At 48.6% G+C, this 26285-nt stretch overlaps 1 protein-coding gene across 1 annotated transcript in view; it reads right to left on the reverse strand.

Moving 5' to 3' along the window:
* Window positions 1-25623, reverse strand: part of LOC115314897 (arylsulfatase B-like) — a 126729-nt gene extending 101106 nt beyond the window's left edge. Inside the window, exons 1-4 of the mRNA XM_040208290.1 lie at window positions 25531-25623; window positions 21701-21860; window positions 5644-5756; window positions 44-154 (exon numbers count right to left, since the gene is read on the reverse strand). Of these exons, the coding sequence (XP_040064224.1) occupies window positions 44-154; window positions 5644-5756; window positions 21701-21860; window positions 25531-25623 (477 nt within the window). The remainder of the gene's footprint in view (window positions 1-43; window positions 155-5643; window positions 5757-21700; window positions 21861-25530) is intronic.
* Between the last annotated feature and the right edge of the window lie 662 nt (window positions 25624-26285).

Below are 26285 nucleotides of genomic sequence, written 5' to 3' on the forward strand. Positions count from 1 at the left end.
TTTATCTAGCGAATCAAAATCCCCTTATTTGTTCGCAACTTACCCACAAGAGAGTGTGATTGTAATAGTCTTCCATGGCACTGTAGTATCCGTAGAAGCTGTCGAATCCTCTGTAGGTGGGCGTGTACGTAAGCTTGTAGTTTCCCAGGTTCCACTAGGAGCAGAAACGTACCATTCAATTCCAATGAGCGAGCTAAGAATTAACAGGGTAGCTAACAGCTTCCAGTAAACTTTTTTACATAAAAGTTTTTTTTTTGGTAAATGTTTGAATTACATTACCTTGTTTACATCAACACGGTGTTTATAATCAAGCCCGCGTTTGGCCGCAGAAGGGGTGTTCCCCGCACGTGCGAAGAAACCAGTTTTGCGTGGGATAAAGCGCCAGTGCGTGCGAAGTGCGAACAGCGACGTCACGGCAATGGCGTGATATTGGAGAAATGTGTTTGGGTATAATATTTTATTAAACTCTATTAAGATTCATATGGGCGTACCAACCGCGGGGCAAGGTTCTCAGAGGGGGGGGGGGGGGGGGGGGGGGTGCAAGACATGCGTGCAAGATGCCTTTTGTTTTAGGCTTTGCTTTAAAACAGTTCCTGCTTTAGACGCCTGCACGTGCGGCGGGTCGAACACCGTTCCCTGCATTCTCCTTGATGCTTCGGTAATTTAGCAATAGGTCTATTTGCTAGATTAGTTATGAATAGGCACCACTTTCAAGATGAGTAGACACTCAGGTAGATAATCAAGGTTTCTCAAAGATTTGCCGCTGTGCGACCCGCGGCGGCCACGTCTACGCTCACACCGTCATCTTTTTGTCGTCGTTCCAAGCCTCCGCTTGCGTGCCTAGTTTCCTTTCCTTCCGCTAACCCAGGGTGGTGGTCCCGTCGCGCGTGTCTACTTCCCACCGGGTGGCGGTCCCGTCGCGCGTGTCTAGTCTCCTCCGGCTCCTCGGGGCGGGTCTGTAACCTGTAATACCTTCACAACGTAAAATAGCTCATGTTTTTTTTTTTCTTTTTCAGTTGCCGTACTTATTGTTATATTAGTTAGTTCATCATATGTGCTTTCCTTCCGCTTTTTTCTAGTTTTCATACAAATCCTTTTTTTTTTTTAAATTTTAGGCTCATAGTTTTCAGTGGTTTTCCTTTGCAACTTCCTCCACTTTTTTTCTTCTGTCTTCGGGTTTAGTTTTCAATTGTAGTAGTTTTCTGTTATAGTCGCTTGCAAACCTGTTTGTTTCCTCCTCGTCAATATGCGTGGAGTCTATCTCTATATTGCCTCCATGCGCCCCATTGTTTATCAGAGTATAGTCGAATGTTGAATGTCGGTTGTTGCAAGTCCATGTAATTTTTCCTTTTCATTGCGGTTCATAATTGAATATTGCGAGGTAGAGTTTCTTGAGTAGTTTCCTCAGTCATGTCACTTTGCTGTTTCTTCTAGTAGTTGAAATCGCCCAGAACCATCATCAGTTCATTTTGAAAGACGCAGCCAATATACTTTTTATAGTCATAGAAGGATTTGTTTCACTGTGGGTGTTTATTTGCCGTCGATATATGGGTTGTGCCGATGTTTAACGTCCGATTGCCCTTTAATTTTACCACAATCCACGCTTTATTTTTATTTTTTTAAATCATATAGTAATCTATCCTTTCGCGCTGGTCAATGAATCCTACACTTGTTAGGTGGGTTTCAGTTAGAGCCAGGGAAACAAACTCATTAGAGGTGCGGGCCAGACAGTCCACCCCCGAAAGGATGAAGGCAAACGGCGAGGGGGGCGGGAGGGGGGATGATGATGAAATGAAATCATCATCCTTGAAGCATATCTTCGAATTGGGCTGCAAAAACGAAAACCGACACCTAGCCAATTCCCGAGGTCAACGAACCGGACTCCATACCCGAACTTCCACATTCCCCATGGCACTGCGTCGGACTGCATGGACGTCGAGTGTCCACACCTAGGTGCCGTCCCGGCTACTTACAGGCCATCCACCTTGAAAGACTGGGCTCACCCCTCTGGTGACGACGAAAGACAAGCCATGGTGCTCCGCTCCCTCTTAAAGTTATTGGATCGCCCAGGCCTCAACTCCGTCATTCAAAATCTAACCCCCCATCGGACATCATGCCCTCGGAAAATCGTGCAGCGAACCATTTGTGCAGAAAACGCGCCCGACGTTGACTTTGGCAAATTTGTGGGTCTTTTATTTACAGGAGAGAAAAAAAAAACTACGCTTTAAAATTTATTTGAAACATTTACGTACTCTATGCACATTCTTTGAAAGTTTGATCTTTCTATGAGTAGGTGCCGATTTTTTCGGATTGTTTTACAGCATCGGATCCCTTTGCCCCACCATAAATTTGTATTGCATACCATGACAAGATAGCAAATACGTCGTTAGACAAACAATTCGCAAGTACCATGCCATCTATTTGCACACTGCCCGACATTGCTAGCGTAAACATGACCTCGGCGCTTTCTTTTAATTAACTTCGAAAGGGTACTTGAGGGCATTGAAGGGGCCATGAAAAGATTTTTCAATTCCTTCGTTCTTAGCTTTCCTCCTCAAATTACAAATCGCGCAACGTTATCAAACAGTTCAAGAGGAGGGAAAGGAGGAACTCTCTTCTTGCTCGGACCCTCGTTTCTTTACCCGTACGTCACCACTCGCCCCCAATAAATAGCCCGTCGCTAAAAATTTTAAACACAGTTGATTACCCCACCTACAGATTAATGCTGAGGAAGCTACCTACTCGTTGGGCCAGTCCCACTTCTGTCTTTTACCACGGAATCATGGTTCCTCGCGCGTACCCACAAGCAAAGAATGGGGTCACGTGATAAAAGGGAGGTGGCTGATTGGTCCGGCAAGCGCGTAGCTCCCTCCGCACTGTCAACCTGTAGGTGTGACCAAAATATAGTGAGGCCGGGTTTTGTGTGACGTGCTTTGGGACCGGGTGACGTGCTTTGGGTACCGCGGATATATCCAACACCTCCTAGATAATTCAGCCGAAGTGTTAAACTTTCCTGCGTCACTAGAGAAGGCCATTGTAGGTCAGAGATAGGACACACTACGGCGTCACCGTTACGCTAGGAATCGTGTCCAGTCAGTGAGAGAACGACTTCTCGCCAAAACGATGAGGCCGAAGTCGCGTCCAATTCTTGGCCTACGGTGACCTTCTTTAGCAGTACAGAAAAATACAGCACTAGGGTTTTCCTCATATAGGTGGCGTTGCTCTGTCACAATGAAAAGGCGGAGAGTTTTCGAAGGAAAGGAGGTATGAAATAGCCCCTTTGTTTTCAAATTTTCTTTCCAAAAAGGGGGCTTTTGACATTCCACCTTCCTTCTTTTGGTCCACTAAATGAAATGCTCTTATGTAAAGATCGAATCTAAATTCATTCTTCCCAGCCGTAAATTCATTATATACCCATATTAAACTTTCCCACACACGCGCGTACGCCGCCTGAGCACTTTCCGCAACTATACTAGTTTTGATTTCAATCCCTTAGTGGCGAGAGAAAAAAATGAAGGACGTTTACAGTTCCCTGTGATGCCGAATTAGGCCGCAGCTTTTGAGGAGGAGAGAGGGTACGGAGAGGAGGGTATGCCCCTCCTCCTCTGTACCTTCAGCTCATCCCCTCCTCCATTCTCCTCCTCCCTCCTCCTCCTCTCAATCTTCTCTCCTCCTCCCCCTCCTCTTTTCCGTCCCTCCCCCTTGCTCGTGACGTCACTCGTGATGTCAATCGTGAAGGTCACGTGAAGGTCGTGACCTTCCTGCGAAAGTCGTGACCTTAGCGAGGGACCTTCGTGACGTCACGTGTGACGTCATTATGGGAAACGTCTCCTAATGCAAATCGCGCTTATGCCGTCGCCGTCGCCGCTCAAGCCGGAAACGGGCGCCTAAGAGCTGCGCTCTAAAATGGATAAAAACCGCAGGTGGCCTGTTCGCGCTAACGGTGTCGTGGTGCGTACATTTTAACACCCTCAGCGGACTAAACTTCGTTTCACTTTCGCGTCCCACCGCAACCGGCGCCATGATACGACAGAACCAATCAGACAGCACCAAAAACGCATCGTCATCGCCATTGTGCGCTGTTGCAGTCGCTCAGTAAACCAGTCAGGCAGAGTTAACTCGCCGCAATCCTACGTTTTTTATGTGCGTGATTGTGTTGCCCGGGGGAGAGCAAACCCGCGGAGACGACGAGCGTACGAGCGTCGTGACGATGCACTTTTGGCCCTGAACATCAAAAGTACGCCGAGCTCTAATTGGCTCTGATTGAAGGATAGTGGGTAGGGCTTTAAGGTCTACCCACTATTCTTCGACCAGAGCCAATCAGAGCCAATCCGAGCCCGGCTTCTTTCTGATGTCACTGCAACCCTCTGCAAAAGAAGCAGAGGAACTTGCGCCACGCGTTCGTTTTTTACGGAGATAAGTATGGGCGAAAAAAGATGGTAGCTTTACAGGAATGTAGTTAGTGAAAACAATTATGAAGGGAAGTGCTACGGTGATGAAATGGTTGTAATATGCCATGCACACGTCGAAGACGACGTCGCGGACGACGCGCAGACCTCGTCGCGGACGACGTCGAGGACGACGTGGACGACGACCTAAAGGACTTTGTCGAGGGCGGCGTTGAGGACGACATCTAGGACTACCTCAAGAACGACCTCAAGATCGACGTCGAGGACGATGTCCAGGGTGGCGCCTAGGAGGACGACGTCTAAGACACCGTCTAGGACGACGTCCTAGAAGACGACGTCCAGAACGACCATTAGAACGAGCTCAAAGACGACCTCTGGGATGACGTCGAGAACGACGTCAAGGATGTCGGGTGACTTCAGCCTCAGCTACGGACGGTTACCAGCTTACGCGACCGTCGCTTACGTCACCTTGATTACGCGACCTCGCACTTCAGCCACGGCCCTTACGTGGCCTCGAGTACGCGACCATGGGGACATGGCCTTGAGGACATTACCTTGAGCGTGGTTGGGCCTATAAAGCCGTGTTTGGAGATTTGCGTTTGTCATTTGTCCTCCTTTGGTTTATTTTCGTCGTTCTTGTCCACCTCGTCTGCCCCTTTGCATTAATTGCATTGTCATCCAATAAAGTTACAGCTTTAAAAAGTATAAACCACAAATGCTTTCATAGTAGAATCACGAGGAACGGAATGTAAGGACACCTACAATACAACTAGGTATATACACCGTGGAAACATATAAAAACAAATATAAACATATATATGCGGATAAAACTAAAGGTGGGAAGGCGATGAGAGCGTGTGGTTAGGTCAGAGGGCTGAGCACTGATTGTAAGAGTAGTGGGTAGGCGCAAGGGATAGCTGCCTTTGTCTTCAGCAACTGTCTTTCTCCAATGATAGCGAACAAGAACGCCGTGTGCTGCTCGCGCAGAGTCTGGCGTTCGAACGAGGGGTGCTGACTTCCGGCGGTAGACGTTCGATTGCTAGACCCTGCACGAAGAGCAGACGACTGTCATTTTCGCTCAAGTTGTTGGAGAGACACCGTGGGTTGAGACAAAGACAGCTATTCTTTGAGCATACCCACTATCCTCTCAATCAGAGCTCGGGGTTTGGACGTGACCACACGCTGTCCTCTCCTTCTCTCCTTCAGTTTCTTTTCGTATAGCTCGAGTGATCACCTTGCCAATCATGTGAGTCTCGTATCCGAGGTTCTTGAAGTGCTGGGGCATGATAGTGACCTCCAGGGGCAATCCATACGGCTGTGCGGGCATTAGAACGCTGTGCTGCATGCCTGGAGGAAGAGATGGTTGGCAGTATTTGAGGCACAAGTATGTGCACTGCAAATTTGAAGTGTTTTTACTTGGATTGGCGAAGAACCGTGCATATTATTGTCGCTCCACAACCAGTAAGACAGCGGCGTTCACCGTTACGAACGCCGTAGAACGGATTGCGAAGAAAGAAGTGTGAACATGCTGAGCCACACCCAGTGTTACTTGAGCTGCAAATTACTATAAATATCCTATGTTTTTTTTATTACATATTACGAAATGTGCTTTTCGATTGCATTTCTTTTTTAGTCGCAATTTTTAGAGCGCAGTTCTTAGGTGCCCGTTCTCGGCTTGAGCGGCGTCGCCGTCGCCGCCGCCGTAGGCGGAACCGCGCGTTGCATTAAGGGACGTTTTCCATGACGACACGAGGATCACGAGTGACGCCAGGAGGATCTCCGCGCCTTGCATTATGAGTAAATTTCCCCGCTAAGTTCAACGGAGAAATTCCTCCGCTATATTTAACAGAACATTTTCCCCGCTAAATATAGCGGAAATATTTTCCCGCTAAATTTAGAGGAATTTTGATACCTCTTAATTTAGCGGGACAATTTCAACGCTGAATTTAGCGGAAAAACGTCCCCGCTAACTTTAGCGGAAAAATGTCCCCGCTAAATAGAGAGGAAAATTTTCACCGCTAAATTTAGCGAAAACATTTCCCGCTAATTATAGAGAAATTTTTTTATGCTAGTTTTGCGGAGAAATTTTTAGGCTAAATTTGGCGGAACCATTTTCTCTTTAAATATGACGGAAAACTTTCCCCACTATATTTACCGGGAAATTTGGCGAAAAAATCGAATTGAAGGGGGGAGGGAGGAGTTGAGGGTACGGATGAGGAGGAGGGCTCCCTGGTTCGATACCAGGACAAGGCGGATTTTTTCGTTCGTCCACTGGTCACCAAGCTGTGTTTTGAGATTTGTGTTTGTTCTTTGTTCCCCTTGTTCCCCTTCTCCAGGGATTGTTATTGTCACTCTTGTCCAGCTCGCTTGCACCTTTGCATTAATTGCATTATAATCATAACCTTAAAATACAGGCCGTCCATCGTTTTTGTTGTTAGACGGATGGCAGCTGATAAAACCCGTGTGCTCCACTGACGCCTAACTCCTTTTAGCTCAGCTGGTAAAGCGCTCCACTGGAAACGAAGAAGTCTCTGGTTCGATACCATGACTAAGCGGATTTTTTCGGTCGCGCACCGGTAAACTAGCTGTCCTTGGAGATTTGTGTTTGTATTTGTCCCCTTTGTTCCCCTTCTTTAGGGATTGTTATTGTCATAGGAAGCGTAGATGTCTTGGTGACTCATAACGTCGCGAAAGACAACGCAAGAAAAAAAACCTGTGTGAGCAGGTCTTTGGCCTACTCACACGAAGGGTTTTGCCTTGGGGTGACGTTAAAACTTCAGCACTACGACCATTTTATCTGAAAGGTGTTGTACAATCCCAATGACTACGTAATTAGGGTTTGTGAGGGAGAGATTGAATGTAAAAGTTTGTTTTTACCTTCAACATTACAACCGCGAACAAAAAAACGCAGATACATGGATGCCACCGTAGCGGATCGAATCGAGATGTGACGACTGTGATGGGGTAGAAGAGGAAGAAACAGAGGGGCTTGGCGTGTGTGATTGGTTCTCTTTCAATTTGACACTCTACTGACGCATCCGTGTAAACGCAGACAGAGAAGCTTCTTGGTCAGCAGCGTTGCGCGCGAGTATATTCGGGTCATAGACTACCGGGCTCTTCTCGCACTGCGTTTGTTAGAGTGTCAGATACAATACTGCCAGCAAGTTAGTGCATGATGAGAAACCTTCGAAATTCTTGCCGTTGTATCGCCGCTTTAAAATCATACAAAGTGATGAGCATTAGAAACGTATGTGCGACGGTAATCGTGCACTCGAGTAATAAATGAAATTGGAGGAACCCAATTTGAGTCGTCGATGAAACATGAATCTACCTGCGAGATAACGAAAGACAAACTTTTCACCAGAACATTATGACAGCACTTGTTCCTCCAATCCAGCCTGCTTTATAACGACCCAATTAGCTTAGCGCAACGGTGTAACAGCTGTTCCCCTTTAAATTCGCTGGTTTTTCTCGTTCAAAGAGGGCGATGAAAAGTGGCACAGTTTAAATGTTCATTTGAGCAAAAAGAAGCGGGTGGGGGGGGGGGGGGGTGACAATGACTGCATGTGTTGCAGCCAGCGGAGCCGAGGTGACAGCTGATGGATCAGCCAAAACACAATCTGCAGACACTGTCTGAAGTGTATTTGTTCCTTGTTTGGCTGTCCTTTCACACTGGTCATACAAACTATGTCTGCGGACGTAATCGATGCAAACACATGTATGGTGTAAACAAGCTTCGAAATTTCCTGAAGTTTTTCCGCCGACAATTCTGTCATCATGTCTGTAGCCAACACCCTGTCTTTTAAAAACTTAATATCCCCGGAATAAATGTCTCTGAAAAAAAATGGTCCCGGAAAAATGGCCTCAAGTGGAAAGTAGGAACAAATGGTCCCATGTGGTTAGGAAAAATACTTCCCACAGAAACGATTTTGAAATCAGAAATGATAACCTCGCTCAGTACTCACGAAACTGTAACCATATTATAGTTCAAAGTTTTGCCCTTTTCTTTTTGAATATAAAATAAAAGTAAACTAGAAGATGCGCTTCAACGCACTAACGTGAACGTTTCAAGTACACGCAGAAATGTTAAGAGCGAATGGTATGGTCAACTGCACGAAGGGAAATTTTGAACTGTTGTCATCTCAAAGCGGAAGACACTACTCCCCATGGAGGTTCTTGGGACGATGTTGCTCTTCGAATCTTGGACAAGCGCTGACTCGGTCTCACTCTTGGGAGGAGCCTCGACTGGGTCCTCGACCATCTTTATGGTTACGGTCGATTCCTTCCTGCCTAGGACATCGATGGCCTTCCAAACTGTTGAATAGCTCATGGTTGTGACCGACGATGCTTGCAAACCTTTCATCTCCCGTTTCACACCATTCCGTCCAAGTGCATCTTCCTGTTTGTTTTCATTAAAAAAATAAGAAATAAAATAAAATACAGCCATTTTTATCAGAATGCAGTTACTGTGTTGGGGGCAAATTTGCGAGGTTACTGCACCTCTCATTTTCAAATGAGTTCAGTGGGAAATATTCTTCTCCTTTCCCCTTGGAGCCATTTTTTTCTACTTTCCAGTTGGAGCCGTTTTTTCAGGGCCATTTCTTCCGGGACCTTTATTCCGAGGATATTTATTCCGGAGAATATATATATATATATATATATATATATATATATATATATATATATATATATATATATATATATATATATATATATATATATATATATATATATATATAAGAAGAAAAGACCCTTAGTGAAAACGGCAACAACGCACGATTTATTCTTCGACGTTTCGGGTGTGAAAAACACTGCTTTTCGCAACGGCCTCTTTAAAAATTCATATGTCGAGAACAAAAAATCCGACGAACTTGCGGTTTGTGGCGACTGCGGTTTTAGAAACGGCGCCATAACATATTTTTTCATCGAAATTAGAAATACGACCCTTTTTGCCTGCACGATTTGAGATGAATCCACCCATATATATATATATATATTGTGAGGGTGATTGATTGAAGTCCTTTAATGACAAGGATGGCTCGAGGCCGCAGTGGGGAAGAAGGGGAAGGGGGGGAAGGGTAGTGGAGGGGGTTTGGTCATTTCAACATGTCGAGCAGGGTACTAGGGCAGTCCACTCGCTCTACACCGCTCGGTATAAGCCACTGATTTTTCCATGATCTGCGACCGCCTTTTGGGCATCATCGTCCGTTTGTATAATAGCAGTAAGGGCTGCAAGAGAGGTCACTTGGAGGTCGTCGATGCGGTCTCGGCCCCGTGCGAAGGCAGGACAGTACTTTATAAGATGCCACAAATCTGCGCGGCACTGCTGGAGACAGTGGCTGCATCTTGGTGGTGCGGCTGACACAGGTGGCGGCTGCCACTTACTGATTATGTGTGGTGTGTAGGCCGCGTTCGCGATGACTTTGTTTATAAAAACTTCTTGCTGCCTAGAAAGTCCTTTGATGACAGGCGTCTGGGGTGTAGCCTCCATGATACGCTGTTTGCTAGCGGTCTTAATGGAGGTGCGAATGAAGTGCATGTACGCTATATGCCTGTTCAAGGGTGTTTCGGTCGGATCCAGGTGATAAGGTGTCTGGAGTGTGGGATTGTCGGGGTGCGGGGTGGCGTAAGTGTGGTCCGTCCCGCGTGCCTGTACGGCTGCTGCATGCGCCGCAGCATTACCCCCGTCATTCGCTGTATGTCCTGGGGTCCAGAGTATGGTTACCTTAATTCCAAATTCTTGAAGCATCTGCAGTCTTTTTCTAATTTGATTCGCTGTGGCGTCTTCCGTGGTGGAGGAGGATAGTTCCTGCACCGCTGCGAAGGAGTCGGTTAAGATGCGATATTGGTGTCGGAGGGTCGCGTCTCTGTCAGTGAAAGCTGTGTTCTGTACGTCCTCCAGTGCTCCCCAAATGGCGAGGAGTTCCGCATGGAGTGCGGTGCCCTGTGGAAGAGCACATGAGTGCTGTCCTTGTATGCGAGGGTCGGTGTCGCAGATCCAGGCCATGCTGACTCTGTCGTTTCTTGCCGTTGCGTCCGTATAGACGTTGACAATGTCTGCACTGCTAGCGTGCCGGCAGCTTCGGCTGCGCCTAGCCTCTGCGGCCAATCTGAGCATAGGGCGGTTGGTGAAGCTTCCATGCGGGGCAGTTTCCCAGGGTGAAATGATCCCACTGACGTCCGGCATTGTATCGCACCGTCGCCTTTGGTCCCATAGGGTTGTCAGCTTTCCCTGGTAGGAGTTGTCCAAGCGGGACTGCATTCGGATACAGGCTTCGGTAATGATGGTCTGGATCGGAGGTATTGGTGCCAACTGATGGAGGAGGGTCATCCTAGTGTGCTTGGGCAGCCCCGTTACTGTACGCAGGGTGGCTCTGTGTAATTGTTCTATGTCGCGTAGGTCTTTCGGAGAGAGTTCGTATATCGGCGCCCCATAGAGGACTCTGCCTACTGCAACCACACGCGCAAGGGTTGCGGTTGAGCTTTGACGCGCCCCGCCATACTTGTTGGATATGCGGCGGACGGCGTGAAGGAGGGGTGTCCAGTCCTTACGTAATGTTTGAATCCACTTGTGTGTGCTATTACAGCTAGCGATCTGGGCGCCAAGGATGCGAATATGTCCATTTGTTGAGGTGATTGGTGCCGAGCCGAGCACAAGGGTGATTTGCTTCCGCGGGTTGGTGACGCGCTTTCCGTCTATGCTGATGAGTTCGGTCTTCTCGGGCGATAGTTGCAGCCCCAGATCATCTAGGGTTTTCTCTAGACTTAGGACTGCTGCTTGTAGTTCAGTTTGCATTTGTTGTTCATCTAGGTGGTCGCTAGCTTCAGTCCATATTGTAATGTCATCTGCATAAATAGTAAATCGTGCCGTGGTGTCTCGTTCCAAGGCATCTGTTACCCTTGCCATGGCGAGATTGAAAAGCATTGGCCCGAGTATAGAGCCCTGGGGCACGCCTCTGTCAAGGTAGAATGTGCATGGCGTCCACCCCGGTGCGGTTCCGTGAAGGCGTATGGGTCTACTGTGAAGAAAAGAACGAATCCAGTTGTAGGCTCGTTGGCTGGGATATCTCTGAGCCAGTTCATGAAGGATGACTTCCTGCCGAACGTGGTCAAAGGCCTTTCGTATGTCAATGGCCAGGACATAGTCAGGCATGAGTTTCCGGGATTTCCTGTTGATCACTCGCCGCAGAAGCCAGAGGCAGTCGTGCGTACCCATGTTGGGACGAAAGCCTGCCTGCGCCGGGTGAAGGCCCGGTTGGACGTATTCGAGGTAGTGTTGCATCCGGGCGAGTATCATTTGTTCGATAAGTTTGCATATCGTTGGCGTAAGTGATATGGGGCGTAGGTTCTCGGGCTTGGTGGGGTCCTTGTTGCCTTTAGGTATCGGATATATGAGCGAAAGCTTGAGTGTATCAGGCACAGAGCCCTGTTCCCAGGTGTCATTAATGATGTCAAGTAGCTTTTGTTGTGCTGAAAGAGGAAGATTTCGAAGGTCTTGCCAATTGACGTTGTCGTATCCTGGGGCTGAGCGGGCCTTACTTTTCAATAGTGCCGCGGTAAGCTCCCCCAAGGTGAAGGGAGCGTCAAGCCCTGGGTCAAGGTTTGTTATTGTTCGCTCCGGAAGATCGGGTGCTGGGCTGTCGCGAGCGTGCGGGAAGAAGGTCCGTATTACCTTCGTTTCCACTTCCACTGGGTTGCCTTGCAGTAGAAGGCCTTTCAGTGGGGGCTGTCCTTTCTTCTTCCCGAGCATGCTGCGGAGAAGGCCCCATAGGCGCTGAAGCCCAGGAATTTCTCCGAGCTTCGCGCAAGTGGAGTGCCACGTCTCTGTCTCAAGTAGCTGCTGGTGGGCTTGTATGGTTTTATACTGATTTTTAAGCTGCATGAGATCGCGGTGGCGCTTACCGCCATAGCGGTACCGGTGCGTGAGTTCATGTACTCTTTTCCAGAGGTTTGCAAGGTGTGCGTCCATGCACGTTGTTGTCTCGTCGCATTCAATCATCTCTGACGCCGCGGGCTTAGCGCTGTATATGATGCTGGCGAGCTGCTCGAAGGAATCGAAAGGCTGTTGCTGCGTAAGCTGGCGGTAAATGTTCCAGTCGATACGCGCGTGCGCGCTTCGCTTTCGCATCTTCTTGCGGTTAAGGGTAATGAGGATCGGATAGTGATCACTGCCCCAGGTGATGGACATTGCGTCCCATTTACGGACAAATCTTGGAGTCGCAAAGGTAAGGTCCGGTGTGGTGTCGCGCTGTCGGGAGTGCAGCCCCACTCTTGTGGCCGTGTCAGGTGCATTAACCAAATCGAGAGCGGACATTTCCATGGCGTCGTGAAGGGCATTGCCTCTGGGGTCTGCTTTGCGGTAGCCCCATGCGGGGTGTTGGGCATTAAAATCACCCCCAATTATGATGGGGTGTGAACCCGCCCGTTGTTGGATGTCTCGTACCCACTGAAAGTCATCCTGTCGTGCTCTCCCTGTGTTTGGCCTGTAGTAGACGCAAACAGCAACAAATGGTTGCTGGCCAGGGGGTTGAATTTTGGCGGCGATCACTTCGCGGTAGTCGTTGCTGATATTGGGAAGGGGGAGTTCAATCGAAGTACAGTCCCGTCTGGTCAGTAGGGCCGCTTGACCCTGAGCTCTTGGTTGTTGTGTGACAGGATCTAAGTGTAAAATCGTATTGTGTTGGATCGTATTGTATCCTTGAATATGGCATGGGCCTCGTGTTTCTTGTAAAAAAATCGCAATCGGTTGTAAATGGGTTACACGTCCCCTGAGTGTTGTTCCAGTCTGGGTGTAACTTCTGCAGTTCCATTGAAGGCAGGTAAGCGACTTGCTCATTTTCCCTCAGTGCGAAGCTTGCGTCGTTTCACGTCGTCCCTCTGTGTGATTTGTCGGAGTTCTGTCATTACTGCCTCTAGCTGTTCATGGAAGGTAGTGGTTAATGTCGTGAGTTCCTCTCGGAAACTGTTTTCAAGTTTGCGTGATTCTGTGTGTCTCTCTTGCCGGAGGATGCCTAGAATTTGGACGATGGACATTTCGTTCGTTGGCATGGGTACCTTGGGCACGGGCCGTCTTTTTGGAGTGCTGCTCCGTGCTCTCGGTGTGCGAGTTCTGCTTCGAGGTTTTCTCTGCGTTGTACTCGAAGTGTTTTCCGTCACAACTTCCCCACTCACAGAAGATTGGGTTGACAACTGCGTCGCCAGCTGCTCCAGTTTGATACGTAGCTGTTGGTTTTCGAGGCACGGGTCATCGATTTGTCTTTGATATTCATTTACCTGCGACTTTGGCTTATCCGAAGTAGTTTTGGACTTAGCTACTGTTGCCCATGTCACCGTCTTAGAATTCTCGTTACGTGTCGTAGCTTCTGGGGGTGCCTGAATAAGTCTGCTCGGACAGGCCGAGTTCAGCGAGATGTGGCCGGGCTTTTGGCAGGCGATGCAGAAAAGGTCCCCTATGCAATCGGGATCCGGGGGATGCTGGGGACGACCACAGTCTCGGCAAACCGAGTCCTCGGGACAGTGCTTGGCAATGTGGTCCAGCCCGTGACAGTTGAAGCACACTATGTGCTTGGGGCGGTAGTCGTACACCCTTACTAGTTCGTAATCGAAGACGATCTTATAGGGAGGCTTTTCAGTGTCGAAGGTGATGAGCAGCATATCGGTTTTCCCGAGTCTTTTGGCGTCAAGAATGGTAGCGGTCTCACATCGGAGGTGGTCCATAATGTAGTCCAGCGACTGATCTGGTCTAACCTTGATGACCCCCTTGCTTCCCTTAGGCTGTCGATCTGGCATTCGTTCTTACTGTACCGCATAGGTTTGTTCCTTGCCTTGCGCTTTGCCTGTGAGTGTCGTTAGCTTCGAGAGTTTATCAGCATGTTGCTCGTCTCGTACTGTCACCTTTACGCAGTTCGCAATGGGATCGTAACGATGGAGAGCTAGATTTGCTATTTGCCAGTTCCGCGCCGTAAGTTCTAGGGCCGTCGTAATGGCCTGCTTTGGTATATTATGTACATGCGTCTTATTCAGTGGCCTAATCGAGAGGATGTAACGGGGCCGACTTATCCGTTCGGTGCGGAGCTGCGAGGGCTCTATTTTCCTCTGCGGTTTTCGTCTGGTGTAGGGCATCCAGCCTTCTTCCTCGTTGACTGCTGTTTCTTCGTCACTCAAGGTTCGGTCTGTGTCCATTCGGTTGCTCTCGGGTAAGGACGCGTCTTTTGGGGCGTTCCCTACGCGGGAAGACGTAGACTGCGCGCACGGCAGAGCCCTGGTTTGGTTGCATGGGGTGGTGGTATCACTTGTGAGGTGGAGTGATGCCTCTATTGTTCCATTTCCTAACATGGCCGAGTTCATAGGGTCACCGTCCGTGGGTCAGGGAGTTGAAAAGAGGTCAAGAGACTGGGAACGGGGCCCAGCTAAAGCCATAGTGGCTGAGACTCTGGCAGACTGGGACGCCGCACCCCTCGCTAGGCCATAGAGTAGATTAGGCCTAGCGAAGGGCGGCGACTCTTTGCTCCGTGAGAGTCGTAATTCCCTTGAAAGTCGAGGACGTGGAGCTTGCACGCTTACCGACGAAGTTCGCCGGGGCGTTGAGGCCTTTGTCGCAAGGTTAGGGCGAATTTTGCGATATTTCAAAGTAAGAAATATACGGAGCGGTAAGGACGTGCGTCTCTTCCAGTTCACTTCCTCCTGAGGGTGATAAAGAGTGATTTAATGGCGTAGATGATTCGCTGCCAGACACTGAGCAATCCTCTGAGTAGCCACTGAACCGAGCCAAGTGCACGCGCTTGACAATCTTCTCTCGGCCCCTCGTCGTCTTCTATCCAACACTTCCCCCGGCGGTGGAAGGGCAGGCCACCGGCACTGGCGTTTTCAGAGGTGGGGTGCATGGTAACGTTTCATTCGTGATATATGAGCAATATCACGTGATTTGGTGCGATGATCTCGGGGAGGTGCGATGGGCATGCGGCAAAGTATACGAAATGGGCCGACGTATTTGTGGAGCAACTTTTCGCATTTTCCTTGCTTACGAATTGGTGTGGCGAGAATAACTTGATCGCCAACTTCGTACGTGGTGTCGTTGTGAGTCTCGTCGTGTCGAAGCTGAGATTCCTGCTGAGATTGAAGGGTTGTGAGACGCGCCAGTCGTCTAGCATCGTCGGCACGGCCGGCGACCTCTGAAGGATAAGACGACATCGGAGAATCAGGCACAAAGGGCAATACGGTGTCAAGAGTGGTGGCGGGTTGACGGGCAAAAAGCAGGTAAAACGGCGAAAAGCCCGTCGTGGCCTGACGCGCGGTATTGTATGCGAAGGTAATGTATGGAACAATAACGTCCCATTGTGTTTGATTTTCTGCAACGTATATGGACATCATTTGCGACAGCGTGCGGTTGAATCGTTCTGTTAACCCATTCGTTTGCGGGTGATAGGCGCTGGTTAGTTTGTGAACTGTGTTGCATAGGCGGAGAAGCTCGTCGAGAAGTTTAGCAATAAATGGGGTGCCCCGATCACTTATTATTGCCTGAGGAGCTTCATGTCGTAGGAGGATCTGGTGCAGAAAGAAGTTCGCAGTCTCTTGAGCTGTGGCGGCTGGGACACAAGCTGTCTCGGCGTACCGGGTTAGGTAATCCACGGCGACAATTATCCACCGCTTATTGCTTGCAGACATGGGGAAGGGACCCAAGAAGTCAATTCCAATTTTTTGGAATGGTCGATCGGGCGGTGTAATGGACTGAAGAGGGCCGGATGACTGCGTGGTGCGTTTCTTGTGCATCTAACAGGGGTGGCATGTCCGAATGTACTTATTGATGGTGCGAAACATGCCTTGCCAAAAGTAGCTGGCACGCACCCGGAAGTAGGTTTTTGCAAAGCCGAGGTGTCCTGCAATAGGGTCGTCGTGGTGAGCTCGCACAATGTCTTGTTGGAGGTTTCGAGGAACAACGAGCAGCCAGGTCCGTCCATGTGGCTCGTAGTTTCTTCTGTATAGGATCCCATCGCGAAGAGTGAAAAGGCGAGCTTGGTGTTGTGTACGCTTTGGGGCGGAACAAGGGATCCCCATCAAGCAATCAATTAAAGGTTTCAAAGTGGTATCGGATGCTTGGGCAGATCCGATGTCGATAGTATCCAATACAGTAATGGGAGACACGGGGCCAGTAGGGGCTTCAGGTGAGGGGCCGCAGGGCAACGGACAACGTGAAAGGCCATCTGCATCAAGGTGCCGCTTTCCGGATTTGTATAAAACAGTGAAACTGTAATCCTGAAGCTTCAAGGACCAGCGTCAAAGGCGGCCAGTCGGATCTTTAAGGCTCGCAAGCCAGCATAGGGCGTGATGGTCAGTAACAATTTTAAAGTGTGTACCATATAGGTATGGTCTAAATTTCAAGATCGCCCAAATGAGCGCTAGGCATTCACGTTCTGTGATACTGTAATTTCGCTCACACTTGCTGAGAGTTCGGCTGGCGTACGCAATAACGCGAGGACTGCCATTTACATTCTGAGCGAGGACAGCTCCGATTCCATATCCACTAGCGTCCGTTCGGATTTCTGTCTCTGCCCCCTGTATAAAATGACCAAGAATCGGAACCGATATCAAGGCATGTTTGAGAGCCTGGAATGCTGCTGCTTGTGTTGAGCCCCATTGAAATGTGACGCTGTTCTTCAGCAGCAGGTTAAGTGGTTCGGCGAGATCGGAGAAACGGGGTATAAATTTGCGAAAGTAGGTGCAAAGTCCTAGAAAAGCGCGGATATCTGTCTGGTTTTTGGGTATGGGGAAGTCGGAGACAGCTTGAACTTTGCCTGGGTCTGGGCGGATCCCTTCTGAACTGACGAGGTGGCCCAGCACTTTGAGTTCCTGAGCTGCAAACTTGCACTTTTTAGAGTTCAATTGCAAATTAGCGGCACGGAAGCAGTTTAAAACCTGGCGGAGACGGCGTAGGTGGTCTGAGAACGTTGCGGAAAAAACGATGACGTCGTCGAGATAACAAAGGCAGGTGTTCCAGGTTAGGCCGCGGAGTATGGTGTCCATCATTCTTTCGAACGTCGCTGGAGCATTACATAGTCCGAAAGGCATCACGTTAAATTGGAAAAGACCGTCCGGGGTGACAAATGCTGTCTTCGGTTTATCCGTTTCAGCTGCCGGGATTTGCCAATAACCGCTACGTAGGTCTAATGAAGAAAAGAAGGACGAGCCTTGAAGTGCATCCAGCATATCATCGATGCGAGGGAGGGGATAAACGTCCTCTTTGGTGACCTTGTTCAGGCGCCGGTAGTCAATACAGAAACGCCATGAACCGTCTTTTTTTTTTCACCAAAACCACAGGAGACGACCAAGGGCTTGTTGAGGGTTGTATAATGTCGCTCTTTAGCATATCGGTCACGTGGTCTTGGATCACTTTACGTTCTGCAAGGGATATACGATATGGACGGCTTTTTACAGGAGTTGCCTGGCCTGTGTCGATCTGATGGTGCACTTCCGATGTCTTTGAAAGCGGTGATCGGTTGAAATCAAATAAATCACTATATGTCTGCAGGAGATCGACCAGAGCGTTCCGTTGGTCTGTATGCAAATTGGTGTCAATCATCTGCGTCGTTAGGGCGGTGGAGCACACATTCTTTGAAATTGATGGCGGTATAGGAATGGAATTGTCATTTAACAAAGTACTGTAAATTTCGTGCTGGTAAGTTCGAATGATCGCGATTGCAGTTCCTCTAGGTAAAATAATTGGAATGGCTGAGGCATTTGTAAGGTACAAATTAACATTGTTTCCAATGACGGCTACGGTGGAGTAGGGTACAAGCAAGCCTTTCTGCGTGAAGCTGGTAGGAAGTGGCTCAATAAGTCCGTAAGTGTCTTGAAAATGCATATTGGACGTGAGTGTTACGGCACGAGCAGTCAATGGAGGCAGGTTTATATCAGTTGTAGTTCAGAGGGGAACGGGATGCGAGTCAGGATTATCTTTGATATCAGAACAGTTCAAATGGAGTTGGCGCTCGCCGCAGTCGATTACGGCATCCGTTGATGCCAAGAAGTCCCAGCCTAGTATTACATTGGCAACGCAGCTGGAGAGAACTGTAAAAACGACAATATAACGATTTTCACCAATGATCACGGAGAAAGTTGAACATCCGAGAGGTTGAACTAAGTCTCCATTCCCCATACGTATATAGCGTCCGGGTGCTGGAGTCATCACTTTTCGCAAACGTCGGCGAAAACTTTCAGAAATACATGATTTGGCGGCACCAGTGTTGACAAGGGCTATCAGGTTTTGTCCATGAATTCCAACAGCAACAGTAGTGGGGCCATCAGTCGGAGGGTTTATATAGGAATTTGTTACTGCAGCCTGACCTCCTGGGGCGACGCAGGCTGCTGGCTTCAGTTTGACGTCTGGTGGGTTGGAGCGGCGACGTTGAGGGGCGACACCGAACGCGGTCGTCGAGGATACGGAGACGGAGATCGGCTTCGGCGGCTGTCGCGATGTGAGAAGGGGGCTTGACTTTGAGGCTGGTTGTCAAAAGGGCGAGCGTCGTCATCAGTAAAGTAGCGTGGGCGAGGTTCAGGGAAGCTTCTATACTCGTTGGCATTCGATTGTCGGCGGCAATATCGGGCGATATGACCGGGTGTGCAACAGTCGAAACAAATGGTTCTGTGGTCTTCGGTCCTCCAAATGTCGCACTTTCGGCGAGGGGTCTGTGGTCTCGACGTGAGTGGGGATTGATGCGGTAGGTAGAAGGGTTGCGGGTCGTGTGGCATTGAGCATACCAGTGCAGGTGCGGGCGGCGCAGTGGTGCATGTCGGGGTCGCTGGTGTAAATGAACTCAACGCTGCGCGGAGCTCGTCCTGCACAACTTTCTGCACGCTGTGCGTTTGGGGACGAGGTTGGGGAGTGTCGGCAGACGCACGGAACTGGTCTAAAAATGTTCGCAATTCTTCGCGAATAATATTGCGAATCAGCGTCGGTAGATCCAGATTAGAAACAGAGGCAATAGAGACTTCTGGTAGGCGATCAAAGGGAGGCTTTGAGATGCGGGCGCTCTGTAGTTCCTCATATGTCTTGCACTCGGTGATGAGTTGCTGAACCGTCGTAGGCGATTTGGGAGCGACGATGGCGAAGAGGTCGTGTGAGAGCCCCTTTAACAAGTGCCGGATGCGATCTCCCTCTGTCATTTGAGGATCGACTCTACCGCAGAGACGGAGAACGTCCTCGATGTAGCAGGTGGAAGACTCTGCAGTGGACTGAAATCGGTGAGCGAGTTTATCTTTCGCCTGCTGCTTGCGGTGTTCAGGTTTTCCAAATGCGTCTGAGAAGGCGGCTGTGAAAGCGTCCCACGAGTTCATTTGATCTTCATGATTGTCGAACCACTGCAATGCAGTGCCCGTCAAATAAAACACTGCATTGGCCAGTTTGAAGCTGTCATCCCAGTGATTGTGATGACTTGCCCTTTCGTAACTCTTGAGCCAATCAGTTACGTCCGTGTCGGGTGAGCCACTGAAAAGAGGAGGGTCCCTTTGTCGGTTCTTGATGCGCGGTGCTGACGGTGTTGAACCACAAGATAGTCGCCCGTTGGAACCACTGGCAGATGGTTGGCCGTTGGAATTGCCTCTCTCTTGGGACATGGCCGGAAGAAGGTGTTTATTTCGCAACTCCAGGATGAGGTTATGGAGCGGAGAGGTCGAGGAACTTAAAGCACCTCCACCACCTGTGAGGGTGATAAAGAGTGATTTAATGGCGTAGATGATTCGCTGCCATACACTGAGCAATCCTCTGAGTAGCCACTGAACCGAGCCAAGTGCACGCGCTTGACAATCTTCTCTCGGCCCCTCGTCGTCTTCTATCCAACAATATATACAGTTTTTTTTATTTTTTTTATTACGAAAACAGAAATGCATACATTTGTTTAAGGTAGTTGCATTTTGTTTCTTTTTGTCATTTACACCCTGTTAAGTTTCAACAGCAGTTGTCGTTCGAAGTTCTCGTCCAGATAGAGCACCTGGCCGCTTTCGCGGGCGCATTGAGGACAGAATAAGATATTGCTAAAAGAATTCGCCACTTCCCTCAGTAACAGAGATAAACATAGAAGTAGAGAGAAAGAGAAGAGCAAATGAACCGCATCATGGCTGGTGGGCCTTTTCCAGATGGAATGGAGGGGGGGGGGGGGGGGCATCTTTGTTTTGGTAAGTTGAAGTTGGTGCAGAGCACAGTCATCTATGCCGCTGCACACACGAATCGTAGCAACCCGTACACAGGAAACAAGACACTCTTTTTAATTGTTTATGGGTCAAAAAAGTGCCTAATGTTAGTACAACATAGACGAGTTACGCATGAGCACTCATATGATTGTTTTACGTAAAAAAACTAAACTGCAAAATGTTAGGTCTTTCGAAAACCTATAATTGAGTACTTGTAATTAATTACAGAAAGATAATAATCAAGTTACAACATGTAAATGATTACAAGTAATCAGTTACTTGTATCTCGTTACGTACATATCTGCTCTTAGGTGAGGCAAAATCGTTTCATGCATAGACGAAGGAGGCGACATACAAATCTAGTTATCGAGCTGCCTCGCCTGAAATCTGGATGTAGAATGGACGACTACGTGCGAGGGTTCTATTCTAGCCACGATTTCTCTCGCATATTGCAAAGCTTCCTTTGAAGAAGAAATCAAGATTAGTTACCTTGTTGAGCGTGCAACTCCCTAATAACAAAATATAAGAACATATCTTCGCCCAACGATGCTGTGGCTCACACCATAGGAATTACTTTCTGCTCGTGATTTTAGTGCGTGGCACGCGAAGGATATACGCGTATGTTGTCCCACACTCCTTGCGCATGTCTTCGGCTCCGACTAAAAAAACAGTTTCGACACAAAGGACAACAACCTATCAGGTATTATATGGATAGACAATGATAAGGACATCATACAAAAGGCAGCCTGCAGACATTGTCGGAAGCATTTTTCTTCCTCGTATCACGTGACACTGGTTTAACAAAAATGGTCTGATGGGTCGTTCGAAGCATACATATCCGTGAAGCAAACCCGCTTAATTCAAACATGCCCTAGGCGTACCCTCGGATGATTTGGTCATCAAATCCGCAGAGAAACTCCGCGTCTTTTGTATGGCGTCTCAGAAGTAGAACTGCGACTTTAGAGTCGCCCGATCCTGACAGGGTGCGATGACTTTTAACGTAAGCCTCCGCACTGCATCGAGACTAGGTATGAAGACCCTTTTGTAGGAACACGTGGATACAGCTGAACCTACGCACGAATCTGCACGGCCAGCGCTTTCTAGCGTACCGGTGTGGATGGGGTAGAGTCCGGTCATGAGCGCCGCCCTGGAAGGCGTGCAGGCCGGCTGGACGTAGTAGTTGTTCAGGATGATGCCGTCTGCGGCGAGGACGTCCATGTTGGGCGTCGGGATCTGGGGGGACCCATGGAAGCTGACGTCGTCCCAGCCCTGCGTACGGTCGATACATTCGAGGGGCAGCGAGGTGGGTACGGTCAGGGTATCGTAAACATAAAACCCGTTAGGTCTGGATAGCCCATTAGAAAGACAATGCATTCGAGATAACACTAGGTAAATACATGAATATTTGAGTCGTTACTGTAAACAACACACGTGATGGGTAATTTGTTTTTTTCATTGGAGAGCAGGGGGCCCGGGCCGGGGGGGGGGGGGGGGGGGACATAGATGCCCATATTGACTATACATGACTCTAGTAATAATGCCTTTGATGTTTTCCAGCATCAGGTCGATATTGAATATATTCCTCGTTAGTGCGAATTATGGCAATTGAATGTTAACACGACTAAATGCAAGTTGTGTCTCGTTCATAAGATTTTTCATTCTAATCAATCACTCAGTCAGCATATTTTAACATTACCCTTCTATGTTTTATCGCGTCTCGCGGTTACTCTTATAAGACAGGCATGCCAACATGCAATACCAACGCATTCCATCAGCCGGTGATTGCCAAAAACCTCCTTAGACTGGAACCGCTTTCCCACTTCTTCTCGCAAGAGTCCAGCCCAATCACTTCTTTAAATCCCCTTCTACCGTAAAATTACGAGAGATGTCCGACCCCCAAAAAGGTAATTCACCCCTACTTTGGCTTCGTTTGCTATTTTATTTTAAACACCGAAAGATAGCCCACTCCTAGTAATCATAGTGTTCGGATGAGTAATGACTTCGGCATAAAAGCGTCTATACCCTTTTTACCTCAAGAATCGTAGTAAAAATGGAGGAACTTAGTCATGCTCCTCACGGAGCATGACTAATTTCCTACTTTATGTGGATAATTAAGATATGTGTGGAGAATTTAAGATAAGATATATGTGATTTTATCAAGACGTGCACGTTCCAAACGCTAAAAGCATTGCTGTTTTCTCCAACAAGCAAATCTCATAAAATTCTTCGCGCCGCGTATGAACAATGCGCAAAACTTGCATTTTAGAGCGCAGCTCTTAGGCGCCCGTTTCCGGCTTGAGCGGCGTCGCCGTCGCCGTCGCCTTCGTCGTCGCGGTCGGTGTAACCGTAACGCGTCGGCGTAACGCCTTTTCGTGACGCCTTGGCGTCGCGTAACACGTCGGCGTAACGCTTTTTCGTGCCGCCTCGGCGTCGCGTATTGCGTCGGCGTAACGGTTTTTCGTGACGCTACGGCGTCGCGTAACACGTCGGCGTAACGCTTTTTCGTGACGCCTCGGCGTCGCGTATAGCGTCGGCGTAACGGTTTTTCGTGACGCGTCGCGAAAAAGCGTTACGCAGACGGCAAGGCCGACGCGTCACAAAAGACGAAAAAGCGTTACGCCGTTAGCGACGACGACGCGTGACGAAAAAGCGTTACGCCGACGGCGACGACGACGACGACGACGCGTCACGAGAAAGCGTTTCGCCGACGCGTTACGGTTACGCCGACGGCGACCATAACGGTAGCCGTATTGCGTCGGCGTAACGCGTCGGCGTGACGCGGCGCCGTCGGCGTAACCGCGTGGTGCATTATGGGACACGTGCCATAATGCACCGTGGTGACGCGCGCGTTACATTATGGGACGTTTCCCATAGTCACCAAGTGGGAGGGAGGAGGGAGGAAGGGGAGAAGGGGAAGGAGGATGGAGGAGGAGAGACGAGGAGGAGAAAGAGGCAGGTGGAACAGGAAGGAGGGAGAGGGAGGAGAAGAGGCATATCGTACCCTCCTCCTCCTCAAGAGCTGCTCTCTAATTCGGCCTTACAGGGAGTTGTAAACGTCTTTAGTTTTTCTTGAGGTAAGAAAGGGTATAGTTAACTATGGCAAGATTTATACGAACACTGCTGACTGGGAAGTGCACTCATCTTTGCTTCATTGCCCCTCACCGCGATAACAAGCTTGGCAGGGACACAATCTTAAAATAGCATCGTTTTTTCTTACTTTTCTTGATTGCACACCGAAAGTTAGCCCACTCCTTACTTTCATCGAATTTGCTCTGGACTTTAGGTGGGCTATATCTCGATATATTACGGTACCAATACGTTGCACAGCGCCATGCCTTGTCTTTATTTGTGTTTTCTTTTTTAGTGTACGCTTGTATAATTATATTTTTGTACGTTCCACTCCCCTCTGCAATGCCATTAGCCTTGAGAGTTTTGAAATAAATAAAGAAATAAGATGTGAAACCTTTCCAATGGATATAATTTGTGCAAGTTTCAGTGTTGCGCACTGCCATATGAAATTTTTAATGAAACTAAAAGGAAGATGCAGGTGAGCTAGCTTAAAGGGCAACTCCGGCAAAAACTTAAAATAAAAAAAATTACGGGTATCGCCGTAGTGACATAAAATACGACCCCAGCCAGAATATTACGTCAGAGGGACGCCGCATTCTCAACTAATGCCGACAATAAAAATGCGACCCGCTGCGAGCCGCTGCTCCTTAGCGGGCGGCCAGCGGGTTGCTGATCGCTAAAGCAACATTGGGCCGTGACGTCAGGATCGTTCTCTCTTTTTACCTCCGGTCTAGACGGGCGCACCCGTTGCGCGGTCGAGCAGTGTAAAGTGCACTTCTTTGAGCCGATATCACCGCTACTTCGGCTTGTGATTGGCGTGTTTAGCCGTTGCTTTTATCCGTAGCCCGCGTAGCTTCGGTATAGCCTATTGTTTATTTGCTTGTGAGTACCCCAAGACTAGCTTTAGCGAGCAACTCGGTGCGCCCAAGACTGCCCAGCTGTTCCTTGAAAGATGCCGAGTACAACTTGTAGCGCTGTGGGCTGCTCAAGCAACCCTCTGAGCAACCCGGAGGTGCTTTTTCACAAGTTTCCACCGGACCGGAAATCGGAGAAGGTGTGGGTGAATGCTGTTCGACGTGTGGGCTTTGGAAAGCCTTGGACGCTGAGTACGGCACCGAACGAGTTCACTCGTTTTCCAGTCGCTAGCTTTTGGGTATACAAGCGACGAGTACGGCAGGGCGTACGTACGGCGGCGGTCACCTAGTACGGCACCAAATGAGTTCGCGGGTTTTCCAGTCGCTAGCTTTTGGGTATACCCACTAACTCTTGCTACATATGCTGGATATTTACCACGTATACAGTATTAAAACAAAATCAGCTTACTTTCTATCTTTAGACGGCTAGCGCAACAGAGATAGGTGCAGCTTGGCCTGCGTACTCGTTGAACGAGAACGATCCTGACGTCACGTCCACATAGCGGCTGATTTCCAGTGTTGCCAGGGTTTCGAGTGGCTAGTTTCGGTTTTGTCGGTCGCGCTCCAAACAAAACTTTGAGGCATCGATAGCTTCAAAACTACCCACAATAATGAGAAAAAGAATTAACCTTGCAATTCAGGGACGCTGACTGCGCTACAAACACTCATAATCCCAAAATCAAAAGTATGAAGCGGAGTTACCCTTTAAGACTGTCGTAGTAAACCCAGGGAGCGAATGAAAGACGGGAAAATGAACAAACACAATAAATTTTCAACGCAGCTACTAAGCTACTAGTGATCCCATTCGATATCAGTTCAAAATATCGCATTAGGTAGGCTCGAAGGTAACATTTACTTGACAGAGTAGATATCACTTGTAAATTTCCAAAGCGATTTGTCGCCAAGAGGTCATTTTCTTTGCCCGAAAGTGCACTGTGAACGCGTTTGACACGAACCAGATCATCGATGAATAAAAAAATTATGTTTGGACGCATGAAGGCCTGAGATGCAGATGCTGCGGACAGGAGGCATGCCACCAACGCAATCATTGCGAGAGAAACTGAAAATGTAACAAGAAAAAATTAGGATCACAAGAAACCACATAGCTCGTCACCATTTTCCAAGGAAAGTGTTTCCGATCAGAAATATAATAAAAATACTAGCAAGGTGTACAAGCTGTTTAGACAAATAAAGATATGAATCAAGTCTGAAATTGACATGATATACAGCCAGTCACGGCTTGTGGTTTGGGCGCCGTGGGACCCGGAAAGGCAAGGGAGCCAGCCTTTGGGGGGAAGCGCTTTATTCGAGCTCCAAGTGTTGCTTGAACCAGCTCCAGCCCAGAACTGCCCGTCTCGTCGAATGTTCCTCCCGTCGTCACGTCGCCTTTCCTCGACGCGCCAATCAGCGCACGCCACGTGTAACAAAAATATAACAATCACACAACCCGATAACCCGTCGGCGACGGCGCTGAATCTGCTGCCTCATGCATGCCACATGCATGACACAGCCATTATGCGAATACGTTCGGGGGATGACCTCAGTTACTGCTGTGTTTGACGGGAATTTATACGCTCAAATGGCCTGACCACTTCTCTTTTTATACTTTAAAAATTTAGAATTCTAGCTTTCGTTTTTGCAAAACAAATAAGAGAACATATATTGCATACGCGTGTTTCTATATACACCACCTTAATTTTTATAAATCAAC

The sequence above is a fragment of the Ixodes scapularis genome, unplaced genomic scaffold (assembly GCF_016920785.2).
Source record: "Ixodes scapularis isolate PalLabHiFi unplaced genomic scaffold, ASM1692078v2 PGA_scaffold11__112_contigs__length_91849675, whole genome shotgun sequence".
In the NCBI taxonomy this organism is placed as follows: domain Eukaryota; kingdom Metazoa; phylum Arthropoda; class Arachnida; order Ixodida; family Ixodidae; genus Ixodes; species Ixodes scapularis.